This window comes from Oryx dammah, unplaced genomic scaffold (genome assembly GCF_014754425.2).
Source record: "Oryx dammah isolate SB20612 unplaced genomic scaffold, SCBI_Odam_1.1 HiC_scaffold_3, whole genome shotgun sequence".
NCBI classification, from domain to species: domain Eukaryota; kingdom Metazoa; phylum Chordata; class Mammalia; order Artiodactyla; family Bovidae; genus Oryx; species Oryx dammah.
The window spans coordinates 64,680,949-64,706,915 of record NW_024070187.1 but is presented as its reverse complement, the minus strand read 5'-3'; the positions used below and the strand labels follow the sequence as shown (position 1 = coordinate 64,706,915).

At 40.5% G+C, this 25,967-nt stretch overlaps 1 protein-coding gene across 1 annotated transcript; it reads right to left on the bottom strand.

Annotated features, from left to right (window-relative positions):
• On the bottom strand, positions 1-25,967 carry LOC120861580. The gene is given in 9 exon segments (XM_040237311.1): positions 1-111; positions 4,860-5,053; positions 9,851-10,067; positions 19,093-19,750; positions 21,884-22,313; positions 22,316-23,578; positions 23,581-24,046; positions 24,048-25,560; positions 25,678-25,967. Coding segments are annotated over 9 exon segments (5,142 nt in total).

Genomic DNA, 25,967 nt, shown 5'->3' with positions numbered 1-25,967 from the left:
TTAGGAGCTGTTAGCTTTGTAGTTTCTGGGGGAAAAGGAAGATTTCACGATTCTACTCTCACACTCTTCTTTTTCTTCTAGAGGAGAAGTCTGCTTATCAGATGTCAGATACTGAAAAGGCCATAACAAGAAATGAGTGAAGTTAATCTGCAGGTTAAATGGCTAGCTTCCTTTGAAATCTCTCTCGTGCCTCCTCGACTCAGAGTTCAGGAACTTGGCCATTTCAACAACCCTGGAGGCTACTTTACTTTCTTTTTCTTTCTTTGAATATCTTCTACATCTTCCTGCCATGAAATTAGAATGTGATAATACTGAAAATCTGCCTTAGGTTGAGGAGGTATGTGTGGGAGGAGAGTTTGAAATAGAGAAGTTGACAGGTTAAACTTCAGAAGTCTCAATATAAAATGATTACAAGCTTTGAGGTTTAGGACAAATATAGCTTTTGCCCAACGCTTCTTTCTCCCATTTGTCATTGTTCATTGTGTATAGCCTCATGAGAAGGGTGGTATAGTGTAGGCTAAAATTTCAGTACTCCTGGATTATCAGTCCAACTGATACTGGTGAAACCTCATCATAATATGAATTACCAGGATTAAAAAGTAAAAGTCCTATTATTACCTGCATTATTGATAATTAAATAAATTCAAATGGTAACATTTGAACACATGTGCAATGAAAGAAGTTTTCCATTCCAATTTAGGTCTGAGTCCCACATATCAACACAAACAGGAACCTTCCCTGCCTATTGATCAATGCTTTAATTTCCTCACTAACAACATATTGAAAGAAAACAACATTGTTAATAAATGTCAGTGCATACATTTGTGTGCACATGTATATGTAAGAATAAATTCCAAGAAGTAAAATTTCTAAATCAGAAGATATGTGCCCTTATAATTTTGTGATTGCCAAATTGTTCTGCAAACAGATGTAGCCAATTTTCACCAGGATTTGAAATTTTTAGATGAATGTTCATAAATATTTCCACTTTTTTAATCTTGGGAGATAATGATGGCATCAAATTTTTATTTTAAAGTGCATCCTATTGATTAGGAAAGAGGTTTATAAATTGGTGGTATTTCTTCTTTATGTAATCTATACATGTATCTGTAGAGTTATTGAGTTTTTCTTTTTGTTGTTGTTGTTATTATTATTATTATTTTTTACTTTACAATACTGTATTAGTTTTGCCATACATTGACATGAATCCACCACAGGTGTACATGAGTTCCCAACCCTGAACCCCCCTCCCACTTCTGTCCCCATATCATCTCTCTGGGTCATCCCAGTGCACCAGCCCCAAGCATCCTGTATCCTGTATCGAACCTAGACTAGTGATTCATTTCTTACATGATAGTATACATGTTTCAATGCCATTCTCCCAAATCATCCCACCCTCTCCCTCTCCCACAGGGTCCAAAAGTCTGTTCTTTACATCTGTTTTTCTTCTAATGTGTAGAAATGTTTTATATCTTTAGGAAACATAGCCCTATTTTTAGTTTATCACTTGCTATGTTTATCTTTTCATAATATTTTTCCTGGACTGATATTTAATAATTTTGTTATATACAACTTTAACAACGTTTTCCACTGTGAAAGCACTAGTCACCCAGATGTGTCTGACTCTTTGTGACCCCATGGGCTGTAACCCACCAGGCTCCTCTGTCCATGGAATTCTCCAAGCAAGAATACTGGAGTGGGTAGCCATTCCCTTCTCCAGGGAATCTTTCTGACTCAGGGATCAAACACAGGTCTCCTGCATTGCAGGCAGATTCTTTTTCATCTGAGCCACCAGGGAACCCATTTTCCTCTATAGCTTTCTCTAAATTAAGTATTATTAAAATATTTAACAATATTTTCCTTTGTAGTCCTCTCCTCTCTAGTGTTTCTCATGAAGAAAGTCATAACCAACTCTAATATAATGAATAAATATGCTCATCTTTTTCTATCTCCTATGACATTTTCATATTTTCTACTTTGATATATCTAAAATATATTTTGTTAAAAATGATAATGTTGAAATATAGCTTTATTTGTTCCTAGTGACTAGCAGTCACTCTGAACACTTTAAGAAAGAAAAATAATCCATCTTTTTTCTATTGAAGTGAAATGCCACATTTAGCTATTCGTTAAATCCCCATATGCATTTGCTTCTATTTCTGTGCTCTCCGTTCTGTTCCTTTGATCTATCTACATTTATCCCACCACAAAAGATCAAGTGAACAAAAGTTTTGAAATATGAAGCATGTAAATAAAACTATAACATATATTTTGTAGAAATACACATACCTATACACAAATATACATAAAACCAGCAAAGTTTGTGTACAGATAGTCTATAAGAAAAGAAACACAAATCCCTTATGAAATTTTGAAACATGCCCAACTTCAGTCATAATCAAAGATGTACAAATTAACATTACAATGATGTTCCATTTTTGGTCTATTATGTTGGCAAAAGTGAAAATGTTTGATTAACACAGGTACTCCCTTACTGTTAATGGAATGTAAATTGGCACATTTTCTTTGATTAACCACTTGATAAGAACTCTCAAGAGTCTAACTGTACATATCTTTCAACCCAATAATTTCCTACAGATGTCTTGTATACATTAAAAAAATGTAAGTACAGTGTGATATATACAATATTAAAAGACCAGAAACAATCAGGGGTAAAGGAACTTTTAAAATGAAATATTACATACATACAAAGGCAATGTTATCAGCCTTTAAAAAGAGTGATTTCAATATGTATTGACAAGGAAAAATATTCTGAAAATATATTATAAATGAAAAAATTTTTTACTGATATAAGCAAATACTGAAGAATTGTAAGTTCCTCTGTATATTAAAGAGTATACATCTCATATGAAATTGGCACACACAGATTTGGCTCTATAAGGATAGAAGATTTCTGAAAGAATATGTAAGAAAAAACTAGTGATTTGTTCTGGTAACAGGCAGAAAGGAATGTTTCCAACATAATTGACAAGGTTTATTTAATCATGAAATGTTTTCATAAGAAGGAATACCAGCAACTCTTTTCAAACATGGAAAAGTAAGCCAGTAAATATTTTACAGGGAAAAAAAAAAGCATAGTGTTTAACCTTACTCCAAAATGAACATTAACATGAAATTCCATTCTTTACCTATCAAATTAGAAAAGTTTGGCAACTCAAAATTTAGTAGTTTATATATATGTATATAGTTTTCAATTTGACAGTACTTTATTTCTAGGGATAAATGAATAGTAGAGCAGTGTGTGTGTGTGTGTGTTTATAAGGGACTTCCCTGGTGGCTCAGATGGTAAAGCATCTGCCTACAATGTGGGACACCTGGGTTTAATCCCTCGGTCGAGAAGATCTCAGGGAGAAGGAAATGGCAACCCACTCCAGTACTCTTGCCTGGAAAATCCCATGGATGGAAGAGCCTGGTAGGCTACAGTCCATGGGGTCCCAAAGAGTTGGACACGACTGAGCAACTTCACTTTCTTTCTTTGATTCTGTTAACTTTAACCAGAAATCCTTGATTTTCTGTCTGCTATTAAATAAAATGAAGTAAAGAAAGAAAATAATAATAATGAGAAACCTTCACTAAACAGAGTCAAAAAAGCAGAAGGGGGAGCTCTCATGTGCTGTGAAAGCAGAGCCCGACAGGGAGAGGAAAGACTCATCTTCTTTCCTGGCAAGGACTCAGCCAATGAAACTACAGACTCTTTATTTACTAGAGCTCTCTGAACTTCCTCTTTCCCTTTATAAAAGTGTGCTTCTTCCCTTGCCCTGTGGGAACACGCACGTGGCTTGCCACCTTGCAGAACCTGAATTACAATTCTCTGCTGATCCTGCATAAACCCCCCATTGCTGGGGAAATATCTGGCAGTCTATTTGTTTCAGGTCAGCATTTGGGTCACCCGTTTGGGAACTAGAGAAGACCCCTGAGGGCCCTGGGACTGGTGAGCGGATCTGAACCCTTTGTCACTCATTGCTTTTCTTACCAACCCTGGGGTTCAAACGTATGCATTTCTCCTGGATCTAAGTTTACAACCTGTTTGTGTTTGAAGCTCTCCAGGTGTTATTTGGGGTCTATTTAAGGGTTTTGACTTTCTGGTTAAGACCTTGTTCTGTGTCCTAGTACTGGTTTGGCATTTCATCTGATTTTGAGATCAGACTGTTTCAACTGATAGTGGTTGGAATTGCTGTTGGCCCAATTCCTTTAGGAAGGAACTGCTTCAAAAGAAACTGTGCTAAGTATTTTAGCCTTCAGACTATTCCTTTGGAAAGACTATTCTCTGCAGACTGAGAAAAAAAAACATCTTTTGCCTTGGCTCTTCCTGGACCAAGCTGTCTTCTTAGGACTGGCTGGGGTTGACTTGCAAGCAGTTTGAACGGAATCATTTGTGCTGTAAGCTGTTTGAGCTGTTTGAAAATTGTTTTTACTCTAGAAGAAAAAAACCCTGAAAATGGAGCCCCAGTTATCTAAATATTTTGAGGACCCCACCCACCCATCCCACCACAAAGCCTCTGGCTAATATTATGCTTAAAAACTGTGAACCTTCCTTCTGTGCATTTCTAACTAAATGGACCAACCTGACCAAATGCAATTTAGAATATCACTGGTCACTATGGGGAATTTTGTAATCCCCAAACTTAATTTCTTTAATACTAAATTGAACCACAGTAACTCAAAAATTTCCAGAACTGAGTGGAATGCTTATTGTGATTGGTATTTTGAGACTTCCTAACATTATCAAGAGTCTAAAATTGCCTCTTTGCAAAATAAGGTGTTAATATTAACTGAGGCAAGCAAATGATTAAAGAAAGGTAAAATGAGTCCTGATGCCTCAGATTGGCCTTTCCTGCCTTCTTTGTCTCAAGCTCTGTCTCCAGCAGCATCTTGTCTCTCAGCCTGAAACCATCACTGACACCATCTTCTTCCTTTCCTTCTACACCACCTGTGCTTCCATTATTGTCCCATAACAACTTCCAAACTCTCTCACCAAGCTTCTCCTTTTCTTGGAGCTTGCCCATTCCCTTTTCCTCTGAATTGTCAGAACCTATTCATTTAAAGTTAATCCTTTTGAGGCTCCAGAGACTAAACTCTTAATTTCTTATATTCCCCAGACTAAAGCTGAACTATAAGCCATTGTCAAAGATTTTCCCAAAGTAATAGAAGATTCTCACAGATTTCTGAGGAATTTAACACAGTCACTCAAACTTATCAGTTTCTTTTCTCAGACTTATATCAGCTAATTCATACACTAGTCTGTAAGACCAAGCCTAGCCCTTAATGAAAACCACTAATTGGGAAAGTTCTGAAAGGTCTCTGGAATTAAAACTGGGAGGCCAGCTCACTAACTTATAAAATCAGGCTTAGGCAAGCACTGAGTGATTTCATCAAGAAATTCCTAGAGCTTTTCCAAAGCATGGTGATTGGGACAAAATTCAGGCCTGCACACAAAAGTCTGATGAATATAGTCATGATTGTTACAATTGACTTCAGTTTATTTTTAAAGAAAATTCTGATCTTCCTTCAAATGCTAATTCCACCCAAGTAACTTTTAACTCTATATTTATTAATGAAATGGACTGGGACCTTTCCCCTCTACTAAAAAGGAGCAGGGTAAAATGGGAAATTATGTCCACTTCAGGTTTAGTTCATCTGGTAAACTAGCATTCTTGTGCTGTAGATGTTGTTGTTCAATAGTTGAGACGTGTTCGACTCTTTGCGACCCCATGGACTGCAGCACGCCAGGCTCCTCTGTCCATGGACTTTCCAGGAAAGAATACTGGAGTGGGGTGCCATTGCCTTCTCTGCCAGTCATGTCCAATTCTTTACGACCCCATGGACTACAGCACGCTGCCTTCCCTGTCCTTCACTGTCTCCTGGAGTTTGCTCAATCTCATGTCTATTGAGACAGTGATGCCATCCAACCATCTCATCCTCTGTCGCCCCCTTTTCCTCTTGCCATCAATCTTTCCCAGCATCAGGGCCTTTTCCAGTGAGTCGGCTCTTTGCATCTATGGGAGCTTTAAATGAGTTATCGCCAAAGAAAATCACAAAAATATTTTTTCTTCAACTCCAATAAATGAAGGCTCCGAAATGAAATCGCTACCCACCCACCCCCCCACACACACACACTCCTGTTTTACCTGTGAGAAAACCTAAGGGCTGATAATGGAGGTTTGTCCAGGACCTCTAAGCAATGAGTAACACTGTTATCCTTTGATAGCCTGTTGTTCCTAACCCTTATATGTTACTAATATGCATTCCTACTGGAAGTAGATTCTTTAAATTGATTCATGCAGCGCAGTCTTTAGTATTCCAGTTGATGAATCTAGACAATACGTTTTTGCTTTCATTTTGGAAGGAAACAGTAGTGCCTCAGGGTTTTACTGAAAGTTCTTAATTCTTGCAAATCCTGAAGGCTAACCCAGATGACAAAGAGTTCTTTAGAGGTTCTACTTTGTTGTGGTATATGGATGATTTGCTTTTTTGCTTTCCTTCTCAAACTTCTTCACAGGAAGGCTGCATCCACTTGCTAACTTTTAGTCTTAAAAATTAAAACACCACCAAAGAAAAATTGCTATTTGCTCAAACCCAGGTTTGATATTTAGGGCAAATTTAGAACAAAGTCTACACCTAGATCCAGATAGATTTCATGGTGTCCTGTTTCCCCAAACTCAAAACAATGCCAACTGTAAGTTTTTGTTAGGGTAGTAGGTTATTGCCAAAATTAGATTCCAAATTTTTCTCTTACAGTTAAACCTCTATATGTTTTACTCAACAATAACAAGTCTGATCCAGTTTTATGGGAAGAATTGAATGACATAGCCTACAGGGCCTTAAAGGAGAGTTTGATGAACCCACTTGTCCTGGGTATCCCAATTATTAGACGCCTTTTCCCTTTTTATATATGAAAAGAAAGGGAATACTTTTGGGTACTTACCCTAAAACAAAGGAGACCACCATCAGTCCATAGGGTATTATACTCAATCGCTGGGCCCTGTAGTAGAGGGATACTCCACTTACTTTAGAGACATTACAGCCCCTGCCCTTTTGGTTAAGACCAGAGAAAATTGCTGTCCCCTTTAATCATTTTTGTACCTCATGCAGTAGAAACTCTCCTGAATTTTCAACATACTGAACATTTCTCGGCCAGCCACTTTACCTTCCATGAAGTTTTTCTTATTAACCGATCCTCAGATAACTATTTTACATTTTAATAACCTCAGCTTAGCTACTTTTCTCTCCTCTGCCACCAAAGGAGTATAATCACAACTGCTTAACTCTGGTGGATCACTTCTGACTCTTCATAATGATCTACCAGAAATTTCATTGGGTAAAGTTGACTTCTCATTGTTCACTGATGGTTCTTATTCAAAAGGTGACAATGGCAATATTGTACTGGGTGTACTATTGTAAATCCTTTTGACGTTGTTGAGGCAACATCTTTATCTATGGCTAGATAAAGCCATAGATAAAGGTTCAACAAGTAGAATTATACACTCTTACACAGGTGAAGACAAAACTGCCAGTATTTATACTGACAGCAGGTATACTCTCAGAGTAGCTCATGATTTTAGGATGTTGTGGAAGCAGCATGACTTTCTTATCTTCTGGAGAAATAAAATTAAAAATAGCTCCAGTGCTCAGGAATTTGGGGATGCAGTACTTTTCCAGAAGCTTTGGCAATTATTAAGATTCTAAGGCATTCTAAACTTGATTGTCAGGAAGCTAGAGGAAATCACCTTGCTGATATTTCTGCAGGGAATACTACCTTTAAGGGGATCAAGAGCAGCCAGACCTCTGTCATGGTGACTTGGTGGTCTTGTTGTAAATAATTTCATCAGAGGATTAGGGGCAGATGCAACAGTTAGTAAATATTGAATAGAAAGTAGAGATTATTCTATTTAGAAGCTTTAATAAATATATTATTTGTTTCAGATAAAATTGCATAATTCATCAATCTATTGACTAAAATACTGTTAGTTTTTGTTTGGACACAGCATAGTATATTTTTCATATTTTTGATATTAAAAAACTACGGAATGTGAAGCAATGGAGGACAGATTTAAAATATTTTTCTTCAAGATTATTCTTAAACCCAATCACCCACCTGATTCTTAAATATAGCTAGAGGAGGCCTTTGTATAATCACTCCTATTCTCTAATATAACTCCAAGATAGAAGAGTTTTTTCAAGATTATATTAGTCCCTCCTGAAATTGAAGATTTTTCTTGTGATACCTCTCTTTACTATGAAATACTAATAACCTCTGACCTTAATATTTTAATAGAAAAATGGCAATATCTAAAAATAAACATCTTTAGAATTAAAGTTATATTAGAGTTGATAAATCAAACATGAATAAACAAACTAATGCAACTATCTAGTTATAAAAACTTGCCAGAAGAAATAAAAAGACAGTTTAATTTAATAGACAGCCATATATCTTTTGTAGAGCTCCTGAGTAGGAAATTTTTGGATAGCATCTTACTTTGTTGAATTGCAGCTGAGTCATTGGAGAAGGAAATGGCAACCCACTCCAGTGTTCTTGCCTGGAGAATCCCAGGGACGGAGGAGCCTGGTGGGCTGCCGTCTATGGGGTCGCACAGAGTCGGACATGACTGAAGCGACTTAGCAGCAGCAGCATGTCAATTTTGGTTTAGTTTTCAATATGGGATATCAGTTTAAAAATGTAATGTTTTCTGGAAAATTAAGCACTAAAAACAAATTAAAATCAAAACCTTTACCTAGATCTTATGAAATGTAGTCAAGATATTGGTTTCTGGCATATTTTTTCAGGCATAAGTTAAAAGACTGTAGACATCAATTAAGATCAAACTTTTCAAGCATTTCTAATTATAATGAAAAGCCATTTTTGTTTTTCAAAAAGTGAGTATTGACTTTATATTGATGGCAATTAAAATTATCATCAGATTTAGTTGTAAAGAAAAGCATCCATCTCAGGAAAGAGTCATTTTCCATACTATTTAACTTTGGCACAAATTATAACATTGTGCTTTTCAACACCCAGATCACAAACATCATACCATTTTATGAGACCCAGGCTGCTGCTGCTGCTAAGTCGCTTCAGTCATGTCGACTCTGTGCGACCCCATAGATGGCAGCCCACCAGGCTCCCCCGTCCCTGGGATTCTCCAGGCAAGAACACTGGAGTGGGTTGCCATTTCCTTCTACAATGCATGAAAGTGAAAAGTGAAAATGAAGTCGCTCAGTCGTGTCTGACTCCTAGGGACCCCATGGACTGCAGCCTACCAGGCTCCTCCATCCATGGGATTTTCCAGGCAAGAGTACTGGAGTGGGGTGCCATTGCCTTCTCCAGTGAGACCCAAGAGGGCACAGAATTCACAGGTAGAACCACAGATGTGAAGATCACTGGATTGAAATGATACCCAGTGAGTCAGGTACAAAGCAGAGCCCTCTTCTATGTGAAGGAGATTAAAACATAAATGAAACAGAAGGAAGCCTTTTCTGGATGATGAAACTAACTGGGCCATGACCAATGGTCCAGTAATTTAGTTTTGCCATAATCCACTTACCCAATATATCTAGATATGGTATGTGGTAACTTGTTAGAAATAGAAATAGGATAGAAAGTTAAACTTTCTTCGAGGTTATAAGATTAAAACCTGGTTCTTTTTATGACAGTCTGATTATTTCTCTGTTTAAAGTCATGGTTTTCATTGAATACAGGAGATCTGGACAGGAAACAGCTTAATGACTTGTTCCATGTTTGAGACATGGAAATTGAAACCCAGAGTCACTCAGAACAGAAATGCTAAGCCACATAATTTATTGTAACACAGGGAGAAACTAGTTTTCTTACCTTGAATCCATGTTTCAGTCTCACAGTGTTGCTGATAGTTCTGAGACACTTCTAACTGAGAAATCCTGTGTACTTCTCTCAGTTCTTCAAGAAAAAAAGAGAGATAAGTGTTTTTCTCTCTTTGCCTCTCCTGGGACAGCCGAAATTGTGTCTTTCTATGTTCTTCTATGGGTGAGAGGATGTGTGATAATTGGTTCTCTTTGTGTAGTGTAACACTCTAAAATGAGTAATAATCCAGGGCATTAGAAGTTCTTCAACAGTTTAGCTGAAATTATCTTAGAGCAGCATTGTCCAACAGAAATGTAATATGAATCACACAGGTAATTTAAAATATTTTAGTGAAGATCTTTTTAAAAAAGTAAAGAGAAAGAGTAAACAATTTTAATAATAGATTTCAGTTAACTTGATATATCAAAATATTATTGCTTCAACATGTAATCAATATAAAATTTTAATGACATACTTAAGACTAATTTCTGTAGGATGTTTTTGAAATGCAGGTTTTTTTTTTTTTTTAGCTTGTTTGTTTGTTTGTTCTTACAGAACACCTAATTCTTACCAGCACTTAATATTTGTATGGAGATAATGGTCATTGTACTACACAGCACAGCACTAGGTTGTAGGCAGAGAGATGAAAGAGGTGGATAGCCTGATCTAGGCAAAAACAAATGAGATTCTTGGACTATCAGGATTAAAGGATGCTGGCGATCAGTTTCCTATATGCAAATATACTCTGCAATTTGGCAGGATTTCAGTGGGGGATAGCTGCAAAATGCCTGTGAAAGGCAGTGAGCCAGGGTAATTTGTTTCAAAATGTGACGTTTCTTACATTTGATTATTTTTAGATAAACTCACACCTGTTTTATGGGTGTTCACTTCCAAATAGAGTTTCTGATTAAAGTATCTAAATGGAATAATATTGTCCATACTCAATACTTCTATCCCCAAAACCATGACTTGTGGCTCAATCCGATGAGGCCTAAATTCTGCTTCTAATCTCTTGTTGAAATTATCCACTCTAAGACAAGGAAGGATGGAAGGTTACTTGAATCAGAGAAGGACTTATTTTTGGAAATTCTCATAAAGAATTTCTTTTATGATACCATTATTATTTTCTTCTACAACAAAACAAAGAAGCTGTGAGTTGAGAATAAATTCTAGAGGCCATGTAACTTAATATTCATATAATACTAAAGGCTTTACCATGGATTTTAGTGTACTCAGTTTAACTGTGAAGTGAAGAGTTAGTTCCTCAGCTGTGTCCAATTCTTTGTGACCCCATGGACTGTATGTAGCCCACCAGGCTCCTCTGTCCATGGGATTTCCCAGGCAAGAATACTGGAGTGGGTTATCATTTCCTTCTTCAGAGGATGTTTTGGACCCAGAGATCAAACCTGGTTCTCCTGTATTGCAGACAGGTTCTTTACCATTTGAACCACCAGGGAAGCCCAGTTTAACCATAAACATAAGGTCAAGACTAGACTAAGCATAGCAGTTTTCATTTCATATGTTAACCTGGAAGCTCTGGTAAAGACCACCAATATCTCCTTGTGAATTAAGGATTTGAGGATATACATTTCTGGGTTTTTTTAAACTTTTTTGAGATACAATTGATGAACAATATAGTAAGATATTTAAAGTGCACATCATGATTTGAAACATGCATTCTTTGTGAAAGAAGTCTTCCCATCTAGTTAATTAAGCTGGGCTTGATTACAACGTCTGCTGTGAGTTCTGGAGGTAGACCAGATTAGATCATGCTTGAGTTATATAATTGTATGTGTTTTAAATATTTTAGACTCTATACCTCCAGAAGTCACACTTGGAGAGTCAGACATACCCAAGAACTATTACTACCTCATGCTGGTATCCAGACCCAACTCACTGCTCAGCTTTGGTGCTGTGAAAAACAGGAAGAGTGATGGCATCAGTTAAGTTGAAATGTAGAGTAGAGAAAAAAGAATGAGCCTTAAAATGAGAATACTTGGATAGAAATCTCAACTCTGCAAAGTTAGTTATGTATATTTAGGAAAATTTTCTCTTCTCTAAAATGAGGATAATAATAACACCTATCTTACAGGATTGTTGTGAAGCTCCCTTTAATGTATACAGCATTTGGCATTCATTGTTCTTACTTTGATTTGGAACCCTTATAAGATTTTTTAAGAACAAGGACCATGACTTCAGTTCCTTTGTACAAATCCAGCATAGGCAAACAATATGTGTGAAAGTAAATTAAGTACTTTTGAACTGGAATGTTGTAAAGTTTTACTTTATGTGTACTTCAAAGCAAAAGCATAAGTTAACTTTCTTGTCAAGTTGATCAAAGTATAGGCTTTGTTAGAGATAGGATAAGATGCTGAAAAAGTTCTCTAGGTGGCTGCCAACACTTTCTTTCTATGCTACTGAAATAGAGAGCCAAAAAGGAAGGGCCTGCCCATAACAATTTTCAGCAGGGATTCATTGGTAGTCATTGTGTGGTTGTTGTAAAATACAGCTTAGTATTTTATGGCAGCTTAATCTACTTTGCCTTTCATCTGTGCATCTGTGAAAAAATAATGACAACATGGAAAATATTCTAAATCAAACATATGGAGTGTTGGAGTCTGCAGCCAAATCCTGTCCTCACCAAACTGTTATTGAGAGAAAGCAGAAATTCCAAGGCTTATTTGAATGCTATTATAGATTATTGTAATGTACTCAGCCACTCCCTTAAATTGATTATTATTCTAAAATATCCTCAAAACAGAAACAATGAAAAGTCACGTGAAGTATTTTTCTTTATCTTACCAAATGTTTAAGACAGAAAAGAACTTTTAGTAAATCCAACATAAGGAACATACATACATCACAGACACACAGCACATATACCTGATAGTTGAACACAAATTAACATGTATGGATGCAAAGTGAAAGAGTGTATAGATTCAAAGTGAAAGGCCTCAGTCGTGTCCAACTCTTTGCGACCCCATGGCCTATATAGTCCATGGAATCTCCAGGCCAGAATATTGGAGTGGGTAGCAAAGATCTCCAGGAGATCTTCCCAACCCAGGGACTGAACCCAGGTCTCCCACATTGCGGGTGGATTTTTTTTACCAGCTGAGGCACAAGGGAAGCCCAAGAATACTGATGTGGGTAGCCTATCCCTTCTCCAGGGGATCTTCCTGACCCACGAATCAAAATGGGGTCTCCTGTTCCTTAAAAAAATGGAAATAGAACTGCCATACGACCCAGCAATCCCACTGCTGGGCATACACACTGAGGAAACCAGAATTGAAAGAGACAAGTGTACCCTAACGTTCATTGCAGCACTGTTTATAATAGCCAGGACACGGAAGCAACCTAGATGTCCATTAGCAGATGAATGGATAAGAAAGCTGTGGTACATATACACAGTGGAGTATTACTTGGCCATTAAAAAGAATACATTTGAATCAGTTCTAATGAGGTGGATGAAACTGGAGCCTATTATACAGAGTGAAGTAAGCCAGAAAGAAAAACACCAATACAGTATACTAACGCATATATATGGAATTTAGAAAGATGGTAATGATAACCCTACATGCGAGAAAGCAAAAGAGACACAGATGTATAGAACAGTCTTATGGACTCTGTGGGAGAGGGAGAGGGTGGGATGATTGGGAGAATGACATTGAAACATGTATAATATCATATGTGAAATGAATTGCCAGTCTGGGTTCGATGCATGATATAGGATGCTTGGGGCTGATGCACTGGGATGACCCAGAGGGATGGTATGGGGAAGGAGGTGGGAGAGGGGTTCAGGATGGGGAACATGGGTACACTCGTGGCGGATTCGTATCGATGTATGGCAAAACCAATACAACATTGTAAAGTAGGTAGCCTCCAATTAAAATAAATAAATTTATATTTTAAAAAATGGGGTCTCCTTCATTGCAGGAGGATTCTTTACCATCTGAGCTGTCAGGGAAGTCCAACATGAAGCAGGCTTACCATTCAAATTTTGAACAAGAATAAACTGATTACATGACATGATGTCTCATCTGTGCGTCACAGTTTGTTGCTGTTGTTGTTGAAAACTGTGCCTCACTGAGAGGTGAAGAATGGAGCTCATGAGTGCTGCTCACACCAGCTTCAGTGTTTAGTCATTTGAACTGTGCCGTCTCTCCATCTGTGGAGGGACCAGTCACAGATCATGATGTGAAGGGCAGCTGTACACCATCAGGGCAGCACTCAATCTAGAAACACCAAATGAACTCCAAAAAATGAGTTTTTCTGCAGGGAGATGACCTCATACTACCTTTTAGTTTGATCATATATTATATTGTAAATTATGTGATTTTCTATATTTTGGTACAATATGCATTACTCAGCAATCTTTCTCCAAGAGCAATGCTTCACAAATGTTGGCTACATTGTAATCTTTGAAAGGCTTGTTTAAAAAAAAAAAAAAGATTTCTAAACTCTGACCGCATAGTTTCTACTTCAATTAAGTTTAAGGTAGAGACAGAATTTTTATCTTGAACTAGTTTTTAAGTGATACTGATTCAGTTGGTCCAGGGACCACACACTGAGAATCCCTTTCATTATAGTAATTGTTGAAATAATATACCAATGAATAAATGAGATAAGCAGTAGAATTACATTTACACTGATTTTTTTTTTTTTTTACAATTTCAGTATACATAGAGATACTTTTATATAACACTCTGAATATAAAGTGACAATGTTGGTTATTTGGTAGATGTTTTCTATACCTAACTTTAGGTATGCAAATATATGGCATCAAGTAGACAATTGCTTTGATTACTCTACATTTTACTTTTGACACAGATTTATTTACATGAACTTACTGGGAGTGAGATTGTATTTTTAATTGAAATGTTGAAATAATAATTTAAAAACTAGTCAGACTGACAGATCCTATGCTACCCAAAGATATTTGCTTTAGAATATTCTTGTTTTAAAAGAAACTGCTCAAGGTTTATAGATATCAGGAAATTGTTGACTTTAGGATTTGGTTATAAGACATCTCTTTTTCCTTTTATCATTTTTTAATTACTGTGATTTCAATTATAGGCCATCACTTATGCCTGTTTAGGGTGGTGCAGGCTTTGCTGTTAGGTTGTTTCTAGCCATTGATTACTTAAGAGACAAGTATCAATAAAACACAAAAGAATTGACATATAAAACAAACTCTATTCTGTCAACTTAGAAGAAGCTCAGGCTTTCTGAAAAATAGTTTAATATGCTATAAATGGTACCAAATGACACTATATTTTTAAAGCATAAAAAATAAACTAATGAACAAAAACCCCAGAGCAACAACAAAAATAAACAGTAAAATTTTATTATTTATTACAATGATTGTACTATTTGCTATTTCTGCTCATTTAATTAAATATACATATAATAATTTTTATTTTTGTAAGGTATAGAAGTATTCAAAATATACAAAAATATATAGCAAAAAAATCCACACACCACATACACAAACACAACAGGATAATTGAACAGGTGATAATTTAGGTTCTTTGGATCCTCCAGTTGATCTCTGGTTGATAAGGAACAGATGTCCACTCAAGCTTACTCAAGTGAAGGGGGAGGTTGCATCTTCACAAAAATCTGCAAATGGTGAAAAAATTAGGCCTTATGTAATAAAAGAAAAAATGGGTTATCTCCAGGAGCCCACCAACTAGATTTTGCGGGCCTTCACTCTGGTTTCTCTGACTTTATGCTCACTTATCTCTACTTATTGAATCTGCATCCCCCACCCACTGTTTCCTAACTGATGTTAGGAAACTGATGTCTCAGTGTCTCTAAATATTCAAACTTCAAATTCCAAGGAAAGAAATCTAATGGGTAGCCTAGCCTGTGGATAAAATCATCTGGGGCCAATGGTTTGCTAGTTGTTCATCTGTGGTCACATCTATGGTTAGATAATATATGAGCACATGCTACATGGAAAGGCCCTTGTCAGGGATTCTTGCATAGTTGAGTTAAAATATAAAGGTTGGGTGGATACTATAGTCAAATGAAGCATTTTTAGAAGAAGCCAGATTGGCTGAGGCATAACACCCTAAGCAGAGCTGGTGATTCATGTACTGACAAAGCACCCAGATTACAGAGGGAATACCAGAAGGGAAATAAATGGCCTCTTGAGAATGGGATTAAAATTTAAACATAAATTGATGAAATTGCAAGTAACAGGAAGCAAAATGTAGAACCCATGGAGGGAGCCAAATGCCTCCTGCAGTGAGGTAGTATGTCATAAGGAAAGAAGTAGACAGGACTACCCAGGAGAAATCATACATACTCAGTACATTAGAAGTGCCTTGGGTCTGTTGGAGAGAAAAAATTTCCTCTACCCTTCTAAGTTGCTTCCCTGGTGGCTTAGTTGGTGAAGAATCTGCCTGCAATGCAGGAGACCTAGGTTTGATCCCCAGGTTGGAAAATCCCCTGGGGAAGGGAAAGGCTACCCACTCCAGTATTCTGGCCTAGAGAATTCCATGGAATTCTCCAAAGAGTTGAATACGACTGGGTGACTTTCACTCAGTCTAAGTTCTTTGAGCTGATCTAAGAATTAAATTGACTTGACATGAGATCTAAGAGTTAAATTGACATGAGGTTAATGGAGAAAATAAAGTAAAAGTTTCATAATGTGTATTTGCAGGAAAGACCCAGGAAAACTGGGTTACTCACCCAAAGAGCCAAAATTCTCACCTTATTTACTGTCTTCAGCCAAAGAGAAAAGAGAATGCTGCAGAAGGTGGTTTGATATGAAGATGGAAAAGCAAATATTTGGTGAATAAATGTTTGTTGGTCCATACAGAGGCAATGAGAAAGGGAGTGGACTCTGATCTCTAAACCCTGCCAAGTCTCCTCCACCACATCCAGACCACATTCTCTGCAGGTATCTCTGGTGATGGCTCTATTCTGAAAGAGACCCTTCAGCTAAATTATGTAGACAAAAAAAAGATTTCCTGGGTCTTCTGTTTCTCAAAGATAATCAGCTAAATTAGTCTTCTTGCCAAAAAGACATTTTAGGGTGCCAAATTTTGCTTCCTCACTAGTTTTATGATGAATATCTTACTTTTAGACTTCATAGTAACATTGTGTAATAACTTTAATAATTCTTTCATAGAATAAAAAATTGAAATCCCCCATATGTAAGCTTACTAATATCATCTTGTTTGGCCCAATTAAGCATTTCTTGTTAGGTGCTTTTATCTTTACTATAGGGAGCTTCAAATTTAGAAATATATAGGTTTTATTATCTTAAAATTAAGTTTTAAATTTACCTTTCTAACCACTTTTTAACAATGGGAGGAATAAAGATTGATTACATACCTTGCCACTTCTGCTTTTCACCATCTAAAATTTAATTATTTAGTGGTTGATGGTTGAGAGTGATTCAGTTCAGCTCAGTTCAGTTCAGTCACTCAGTCGTGTCCGACTCTTTTCAAACCCATGAACTGCAGCACGGCAGGCCTCCCTGTCCATCACCAACTCCCAGAGTCCACCCAAACCCATGTCCATTGATTCAGTGATGCCATCCAACTATCTCATCCTCTGTCGTCCCCTTCTCCTCTTGCCCTCAATCTTCCCAGGATCAGGGTACTCACATCAAATAATAGAACTCTCTCACTAAAGAAAACTTTTTATGTGTGTACTTTTAAAGTAATTTGACTTTTACCAATCCTTAATATTGACCATGATCATAATCATAGTTTTTAATGAAAACATGTTTTCATCACCAGGATTTTTTTTCATCTAATTATCTCTTTGGACTTAGTGAATTAGTTAGACAAAATAAATATTGAAGATCATGTATGCTTTTCTATTCTCAGAAAACAAGCTTCACTTTCCTGTTTTTTTTTTTTTAATTTTTTAAATTAGCTTCTATAGTTTCTTTACTTTTTTTTTTTTACTATATGTAAAAATCTCTACCTATAATTCAAAGCCATGCATTGCTTGGCTACTTATACTTGCACTGGGTGGATAACATGGAAGAGAGAAAGAAAGAAGATTAGAAAGGTAAGGCTGAGGTCAAATTTCTGAATTATTTTGGAGGCATTCTTAGGATTTCTGGCCCTGTGATACTTGAAATCTGTTGTGCCTCACATTTTACTTTATTTAATTTTTTTTAAGGTATCTTGTTCTTCTTGTAAATATTCTTATTTAAAAGATTTTGGATGAGACCTTGGAATCTGTAGTTTGAAGAATCAACTGATGATGTTGCACTTCAGTATTTGGAAGAAACTATCTTTGGCAGTGGAGAGTTGATGAAGGGTTTTGAGCACAGAAGTATTAAGCAGAGATATGTTTAGAAAGATTACTTTAGGAAATAATGGGTTTGTGAAATCTGGGACTTAACACAGAGAAACAAATTAAGAGATGATTGCAAATGGCCAAGAAAGAGAACTGGAAGGACAAGGAAGACTCAATGGTTCAATAAATATTTACCAAATGCTTACTATAAGCAAGTTATTGTTCTAGGTATTGTGAATACAGTGTTATGCCCAAGGTCCCGATCCCCAGAACGGAGAGAACAAGACATCCACGGCAATGCAATCGCAAAAAGGGAATTTATTGCTAGCTCGAGCCAGGGCCCTGGTTACATCCAACACAGTGGAATAAAGCCAGAGCCCCGAGCCCTGTATTACAGCAGTATTTATAGATTTAGGACAAAGACAGGGAATTGGCAAGGTTGGATTGGTTACAAGGGTTTCTTTGCATCTACTAATTGGCTAGATTTTCACACATGCGGGCTTTCTTAGGAGATATCTATCCTCATTCTGATTGGCACAGACCAGGCTATGGGGAGCATGCTGACAGGCTGAGTCCTCCCGTCTGGTGTAATTAATTTTGATTCCGCCTGGGCAGTGTCTCAGCTGTTTCCGGGATGCTTGCTTCAGCCTATTTTAGTCATGGCCTCTATCAGGCCTCAACATTCCCCCCTTGTCCTTTGATCATGGAGAGGAATCCTCCTCTCCATTCACTGCCTGGTATTGTTGTCTTAATACCAATACCTGAACTGTACTGACACGTTCTCTTACAAAGGTTATTAATCTGTTTAAAATACATGGGCCGAAGGTGAGAATGAGTAGGAGTATAATGAGCGGTCCGAGCAAGGTAGAAATTAGTGTTGTTAGCTAAGGAGATTGATGGAACCACGACTCGAACCATCCCTGTTGGGCTTCTCGCTCTCTCTTGCGCAGTGCTAATCCTTCTCTCACTTTTGCCATAGACTCTCTTACCACCCCAGTGTGGTCTGCATAGAAGCAACATTCTTCTCCTAAGGCTGCACATAATCCACCTTGTTGCAGGAAGATCAAATCTAGGCCCCTCCTGTTCTGCAAAACCACTTCTGATAGTGAAGTAAGGGACTTTTCAAGGTGGCTGATTGAGCTTTCTAATCTTTCGATATCAAGATCAATGGCTGCTCTTAGGCTAGAATAGTGTTGATTCTGCATTATTAAAGAGGATATCCCAGTTCCGGCCCTGGCTGCCCCTAACCCCAGTAGGACTGTGAGGGTTAAGGCTGAGACTGGCTCTCTCTTAGACCGGTGTGAAGCTTCTAGTTTCAGGAGGATTTCATTATTGGAGTGATAGAACAGTCGAGGGACTAATAGTACCAATACACAGAAATCTTTGGAATTATTTAACACCCGCCCATGAACACAAGGGGCTAAACCTGTGGAGCAGGCCCACCAATTGTCCTGGGGAGGCACCAGGTACCTGTTTGTCACTGTAGAATTTATAGACTTACAGAGGTGTTGATAGGTTTGGGGCACATTTCCTATGCAAAGGCCCCGCCCGGTTACTTGTTGGAGGGTTAATCTGGCATTTCCTTTCTGCTGCCATCGGCACCTGCGTGGTTTTGGGTTGGACTGTAACTTCCTGGGACAGCCAGTCCTTCATAATAAGGGGGTTTGATGTCATAACATAACCAGCAACTGCTAGTCAGATCCGGGCGAGTGGAATTTAGGACCCGATAGGAGTTGATTATCATATTAAATAATGGGTCCTTCTCGTCTTTAATGCTAGGTCCCACATGGCTAACTGGAGGGGAGTTGCTTGTATTAGTAATGTAGGGCTCGGAAGGCGTTTGGGTGGGTGCTCGGGCGTGCAGTCCGAATGGGGGCGTGGGTAGGCTCTCGTGGCACTAGGACTGAATTGGGCCCTATGCCCCGAGTTGGACCGATCTGTATAGGTCCTACTTTTAACCTGACAGTGAACAGCAACCCCACTGTTATATCCTGACTGATATAACCGAAGGCCCCAGGATTGTCCGGCTTCCCAACTGGGGAACCTCTTCCCTTCAGTTGAGAATTTGAGCCTTACTGGGTTGCAAAGAAAATTCATACAAGTCCCAGTTATGAGGGACCCCCTTCTATGTCCCCCAGTTAGGCCAGTGGGCCCCGGAACGCGACCCAAGGTAATCAAGACCCCATGAATAGGGGGATCCCAATGGACAGTCTCCATTGACTCGCATCCCCAATTGGCGCAATAAAACTCATTAGCCCCCCTGCATTTATTGACAGTTGCCCGGTCCTGTCTTCCTCCAGGGCACACATAGAAGGGTGTTTTCCACAAGCTTGCCCGTTGGATGAAGTGGCTGCACCCAGGCCCTGAGTTAGTGGGGGGTCGAGTATTACACCTATTAATGCCAGCCCCACATTCAGGCTTGCCAGGCGTCTTTACCTCCCAGTCACCGATGTCCCATGATCCCGTGGCCAAAAGACAGAGGTCGAACTCCAAGTCCGGCTACCAGGTGTTTTGGGGATGAATGGCCGAGGTGGAGTTAATTACTTCTCCCGTAGTTGCGCTCAGAATCATCCAAGTCAGGTTCATTGGTTGATGAGGGTTAGCGCTGATGGTCCCGGGGTCCAGGAAGGTGGCTATTATCAGAAGAGTCAGGTTGATCCGTCTGAGACCTGCAGCCAGGCAAGTTTCAATTTTAAGGGATTGGAGGGATGCAGTATCGGCTTCCATTCTCTTTGGGCCCTCTCTTGTTCTTCAGGGGTGGCCCGCCGTGCATGGCTGCAGTGTATCCAGGGTCCAATTCCGTCCACCTTGAGGGCAGTAGGGGTGGTAAGGAGAACAACATAAGGGCCCTTCCATCTTGGTTCCAAGGTCTTTGACTGATGTCTCTTGACCCAAACCCAGTCCCCCAGTCCTATATCATGGGACGGGATCGTCCCTTCATTCTGGCTCTCATAAATTTTCCGTATCAGTGACCAGATATGTTTATGCACCTTACTCAAAGCTAGCATCTCCTGTTGGAAGGCACGTAACGAAAGAGGTGGTTTACTCTTTCCTTCAGACACTGGACAAATGGGGGGTGGACTTCCATATACAATTTCAAAGGGAGTCAGACCTAGTTTATAGGGGGTATTGCGCACCCAAAAAAGCACGAAGGGAAGGAGGGTCACCCAGTCCCCACCAGTCTCAGTTGCCAGTTTTGTTAAAGTTTCTTTTAGGGTCTGATTCATTCCTTCTACCTGTCCTGAGCTCTGGGGACTGTACTCGCAATGTAACTTCCATTTGGTCCCCAGGGCTGAGGCCAGTCCCTGCACAATTTTACTCACAAATGCAGGTCCTTTGTCAGAGCCGATAGATACCGGCAGCCCAAACCTAGGTATAGTCTCTTCTAGGAGTTTCTGAGCCACCACTACCGCTGTCTCCTTTTTAGTGGGGTAAGCTTCTACCCACCCAGAAAACGTATCAACCAAAACTAACAGGTAACGGTACCCATACTTGCCTGGCCTTACCTCTGTAAAATCTATTTCCCAATGATGTCCTGGCCTTTCCCCCCGATATCTTACACCTGTGTGCTGTCCTTTTCCTGGTCTCATCATCTGACAGGACTTACAGGTCTGGATTATATCCTGTATGGTTTTCTTCTGTTGGGGAAATTGCAACTGCACTGTTTGTAGGAGTGTCAAAGTCTTTTTCTCTCCCAAATGGGTAGTTTGATGTAAATGGGTACAGAGATGCCTGCCCAGGTCGGCAGGAAGCAACAGGTTGTCATCTTGGTCCCGATACCATCCGTTTTTGCCAGCATGGGTGGTATTATCTTGCACCCAGCTCAAATCAGAGGGGGAGTACATGGGGCTTGGGGGAAGTGTTCCCATCCCTGGCGGTGGCAATCCCACAGTCAGTATATGGGTTTTGTGGTCTCCAGCAGCTGCATCACGGGCTGCTGCATCGGCAGCACGGTTGCCTCGGGCTCTGGCATCCTCTCCTTTCTGGTGTCCCGGGACATGCACTATGGATACTGCCCAGGGCAAGTGGACCACTGCCAAGAGTCTGAGAATCTCAGGCACGTTTTTAATCTCTTTTCCCTCCGCCATCAAGAGCCTCCGCTCTTTATATATGGGGCCTTGAATGTGCACAGTGCCGAATGCATATCGGCTGTCAGTGTAAATAGTGATTCTTTTTCCTTTTGCCCTCTCTAGTGCTTGTATCATACTATCAGTTCTGCTTTTTGAGCAGATGTTCCAGGGGGCAAGGCCTCAGCCCAGATGATCCTCCCAGTGTCATCTACTATAGCTGCCCCCACTTTTCTCTGTCCATCCTTTATATAACTGCTCCCATCCGTGAACCATACCAGCTCACTGTTTTTTAATGGCAAGTCTCTGAGGTCTTTTCGTATGGCAGTTAGCTCAGCTAACACTTCAACACAGTCATGGAAGGGCCCGTCCTCCTCCGGGATGGGTAACAAGGTGGCAGGGTTCAGAAAACAAGGTGTTTGAAAGTGTATCTGGGGAGCATCCAGCAGCAGGGCCTGGTAATAGGTTAAGTGAGCATTAGAAATCCACTTACCCAGTGGCTGTTTGAGGATTCCCTCTATGGCATGAGGAGTGTAGACCAGGAGACACTGTCCATAAGTCAGCTTGTCAGCATCACGGACAAGGAGAGCAGTGGCCGCGATGATACGGAGACAGGGTGGCCATCCCGCAGCGATTGGGTCCAGTCGTTTAGAGAGATATGCCACAGGCCATCTCCACGGTCCCCACTGCTGCATCAGGACTCCCTTCCCTACTCCCTGCTTTTCATCCACAAACAGTTGAAACGGCTTAGCTGGGTCTGGAAGAGCAAGGGCTGGGGCTTCCAGTAACGCCTGTCGAAGTTCCTGAAATGCCCGCCTCATTGGCTCAGTCCAAGTCCAGTCTCTGTTTTCTCTGCTTCCTTCATATAGAGGTCGGGCCTTTTCAGCAAACCCCATAATCCATAGCCTGCAGTACCCAACCGTCCCTAAAATCTCCCTCACCTGCTGGGGAGTCGTTGGCTCGGGGATTCATAGAATAGTCTCTTTCATAGCCTGAGTCAACCATCTCTGCCCCTGTTTTATTTTATATCCCAAATAAATGACTTCCTGTCTAGCAATTTGGGCCTTCTTCACACTTGCCCGGTACCCCAATGTCCCCAAAGTCTGGAGGAGATCACCTGTGGCCTTTAGGCATACCTCCTTAGTAGTAGCGGCTAGCATTAGGTCATCTACATACTGCAACAGAATGACTTCAGGGTGGCTGGTTCGATACTCACAGAGATCTTCATCTAGAGCCTTATTGAACAACGTCGGTGAGTTTTTGAATCCCTGTGGGAGGTGAGTCCAGGTCAGCTGCCCCACAGTTTGGCTGTCCTCATCAGTCCATTTGAATGCGAAGATCTCCTGACTCTGGGGAGCCAGAGGCAAACTGAAAAAGGCATCTTTCAAGTCCAAGATTGTATACCATAGTCTGGTCACAAGCTGCTCAGGAGGGTATATGGGTTAGGGACAGTGGGATGAATGTCACTCACCCGTTTGTTGACTTCACGAAGATCTTGGACTGGTCTAAAGTCTGTTCCCCCGGGCTTTTTCACAGGCAACGGAGGAGTATTCCATGGGGACCGGCACTTTTTGAGAATTCCTGCCTTCAGGAGGCACTGGATGTGTGGCGTAATTCCTTGCCGGGCCTCCTGGCTCATAGGATACTGTTTCACCCTCACAGGAGTAGCATTTGCTTTTAATTCAACAACAATGGGAGGTCTTTGTTTAGCCAGTCCTACTCCCACTATCTCTGCCCAGGCCAGAGGGTATTTCTGAATCCACTGTTGCATAGCAGGATCCACAGTTGCAGGGGGCTTTGGTGAATATAGTCTGTATTCATCTCTCAGTGCCAGGGATAAAACATGAATTGGTTGTCCAAGCCCATCTGTGACTGATATTCCCCGAGTCAAAGTGAATTTGCGCATTGACTTTGGCCAATAGGTCTCTTCCTAATAAAGGGGCCGGACATTCCGTGATCACCAGAGATGAGTGGGACACCCGTTGGGCTCCCAAGTCCACTTTTCATTTAGTAGTCCAGTAATATCTCTTTGTCTTGGTGGCTCCCTGAACCAAGCTAGTCTTTTTGGACATCAGCCCAAATTTTTGATTGAGAACTGAGTACTGGGCTCCCGTATCCACCATGAAGCCATCCGGTTTCCCCTCCACATTAATAGTTACCCAGGACTCGGGGAGAGGTGCCGGGCCCTGACCCCCCTAATCACTATCTTCCCCTGCATATAAGACGTGGGTCCCTGAGGAAGATTCTTCCTTTCTTACAGTCTTTCTCTTCAGATCTCTTTTGGGGCACTCATTTTTCCAGTGTCCCTGCTCTTTGCAGTAAGCTCATTGGTCTCTATTTAGGGCTGGTCTAGCTGGTTTTTCCTTTCCTCCTGACCGGGTGTCTTTAGTTCTCGGGGCTTCAGGCCCCGTTCTTGTCCCCGCAAAAAGGATCTGAGCCAGCTCTTTCTGATTTCTCTGGTTTTCTTCAGCCCTATATTCCCTTTCCTCCCATCTAATCCATTCCTCATATTCCCTTTCCTCCCATCTAATCCTTTCCTCCCTCTCCTCAGGGGTCTCTCTGTTATTAAACACTTTCTCAGCTGCCCTTACCAGATCCTGTATTGACAGTTCCCCCAGCCCTTCTATCTTCTGTAACTTTCTCCTGATATCTGGAGCTGCCTGATTCACCAAAGCTAACAGAACTGCTGCGTGTGACTCATCAGCCTGGGGGTCCATGGGCGTATACTGCCTAAAGGCTTCCATTAACCTTTCTAAAAAGGCTGCTGGGCTCTCGTTTGGCTCCTGTCTTATCAGACTTACTTTCGACAAATTCGTGGGTTTCATGGCAGCTGCCCTTAGGCCAGCCATGAGAGTCTGACGGTAGGCTCAGGGACGCTCCCTACCTTCCGCACGTTCAAAGTCCCAGTTCGGCCGCATGGAAGGGAACCCTTCCTCCACTAGGTGGGGCTGCATGGTCGGTCTCCCATCCTCTCCAGGAACATGTTTCCGTGCTTCCGCCAGAATTTGCTCCCATTCCTCCATGGTGAAAAGCACCTGTAACAGCTGCTGACAGTCATCCCAAGTAGGATTGTGAGTAAACAGGATAGTGTCTAAAAGATCAATAAGGCCTTGGGGTTTTTCAGAAAAAGAGGGGTTTTGAGCTTTCCAGTTATATGTCACTGGTAGAGAAAGGCCAGTATTGATAATCCCATTCCCCATCAGGATTTGCCGGCCCGACCCAGACAGGAAGCACTTGAACGATGGAGGAAGGGGGCTCTCGGCTCCCGTCGTCGGACAAGTCTCCGCCCCCTCGGGTCCTTCCGTGAGTTCCCTGGGCTGGCCCCGCCTCCTGCTACGGAGCTGAGGGTTCTGAGTTCCCCCTTTGTTCTCCAGATGACACTTGAGGTACCTGCAGGAGCAAGGGTGGCGGGATATACAGGGGAGGCGAGATTTCAGTGTCTAAATCAATCAGACTAGGGTATAGAGAAGATTCCTGGAGTATCGGTTTCTTCCGGCTCTCCCGTGCCTTCCGGTTTTCTTCCTTAGAGGCTTCCACGACCAGAACCTGTGGAACAGAAGCACTGGGGGGTTGTGAATAAAGGGTTTCAGCCGGACGGGAGGGTCTTCTACTAGATTTTCCCAGACCAGGATGTAAGGAGCTTGGTCCAGATGGCCCCGAGGGTCAGGAGCCATTATTCTTTCTTTAACAGCGTGGATGACCAGCAGGCCGAAAGTTCCCTCCGGTGGCCAGCCGACTTGAAATGTTGGCCACTCAGCTGAGCATAGGGTTTTTAGCTTGCTCTTCTTTACTAACAT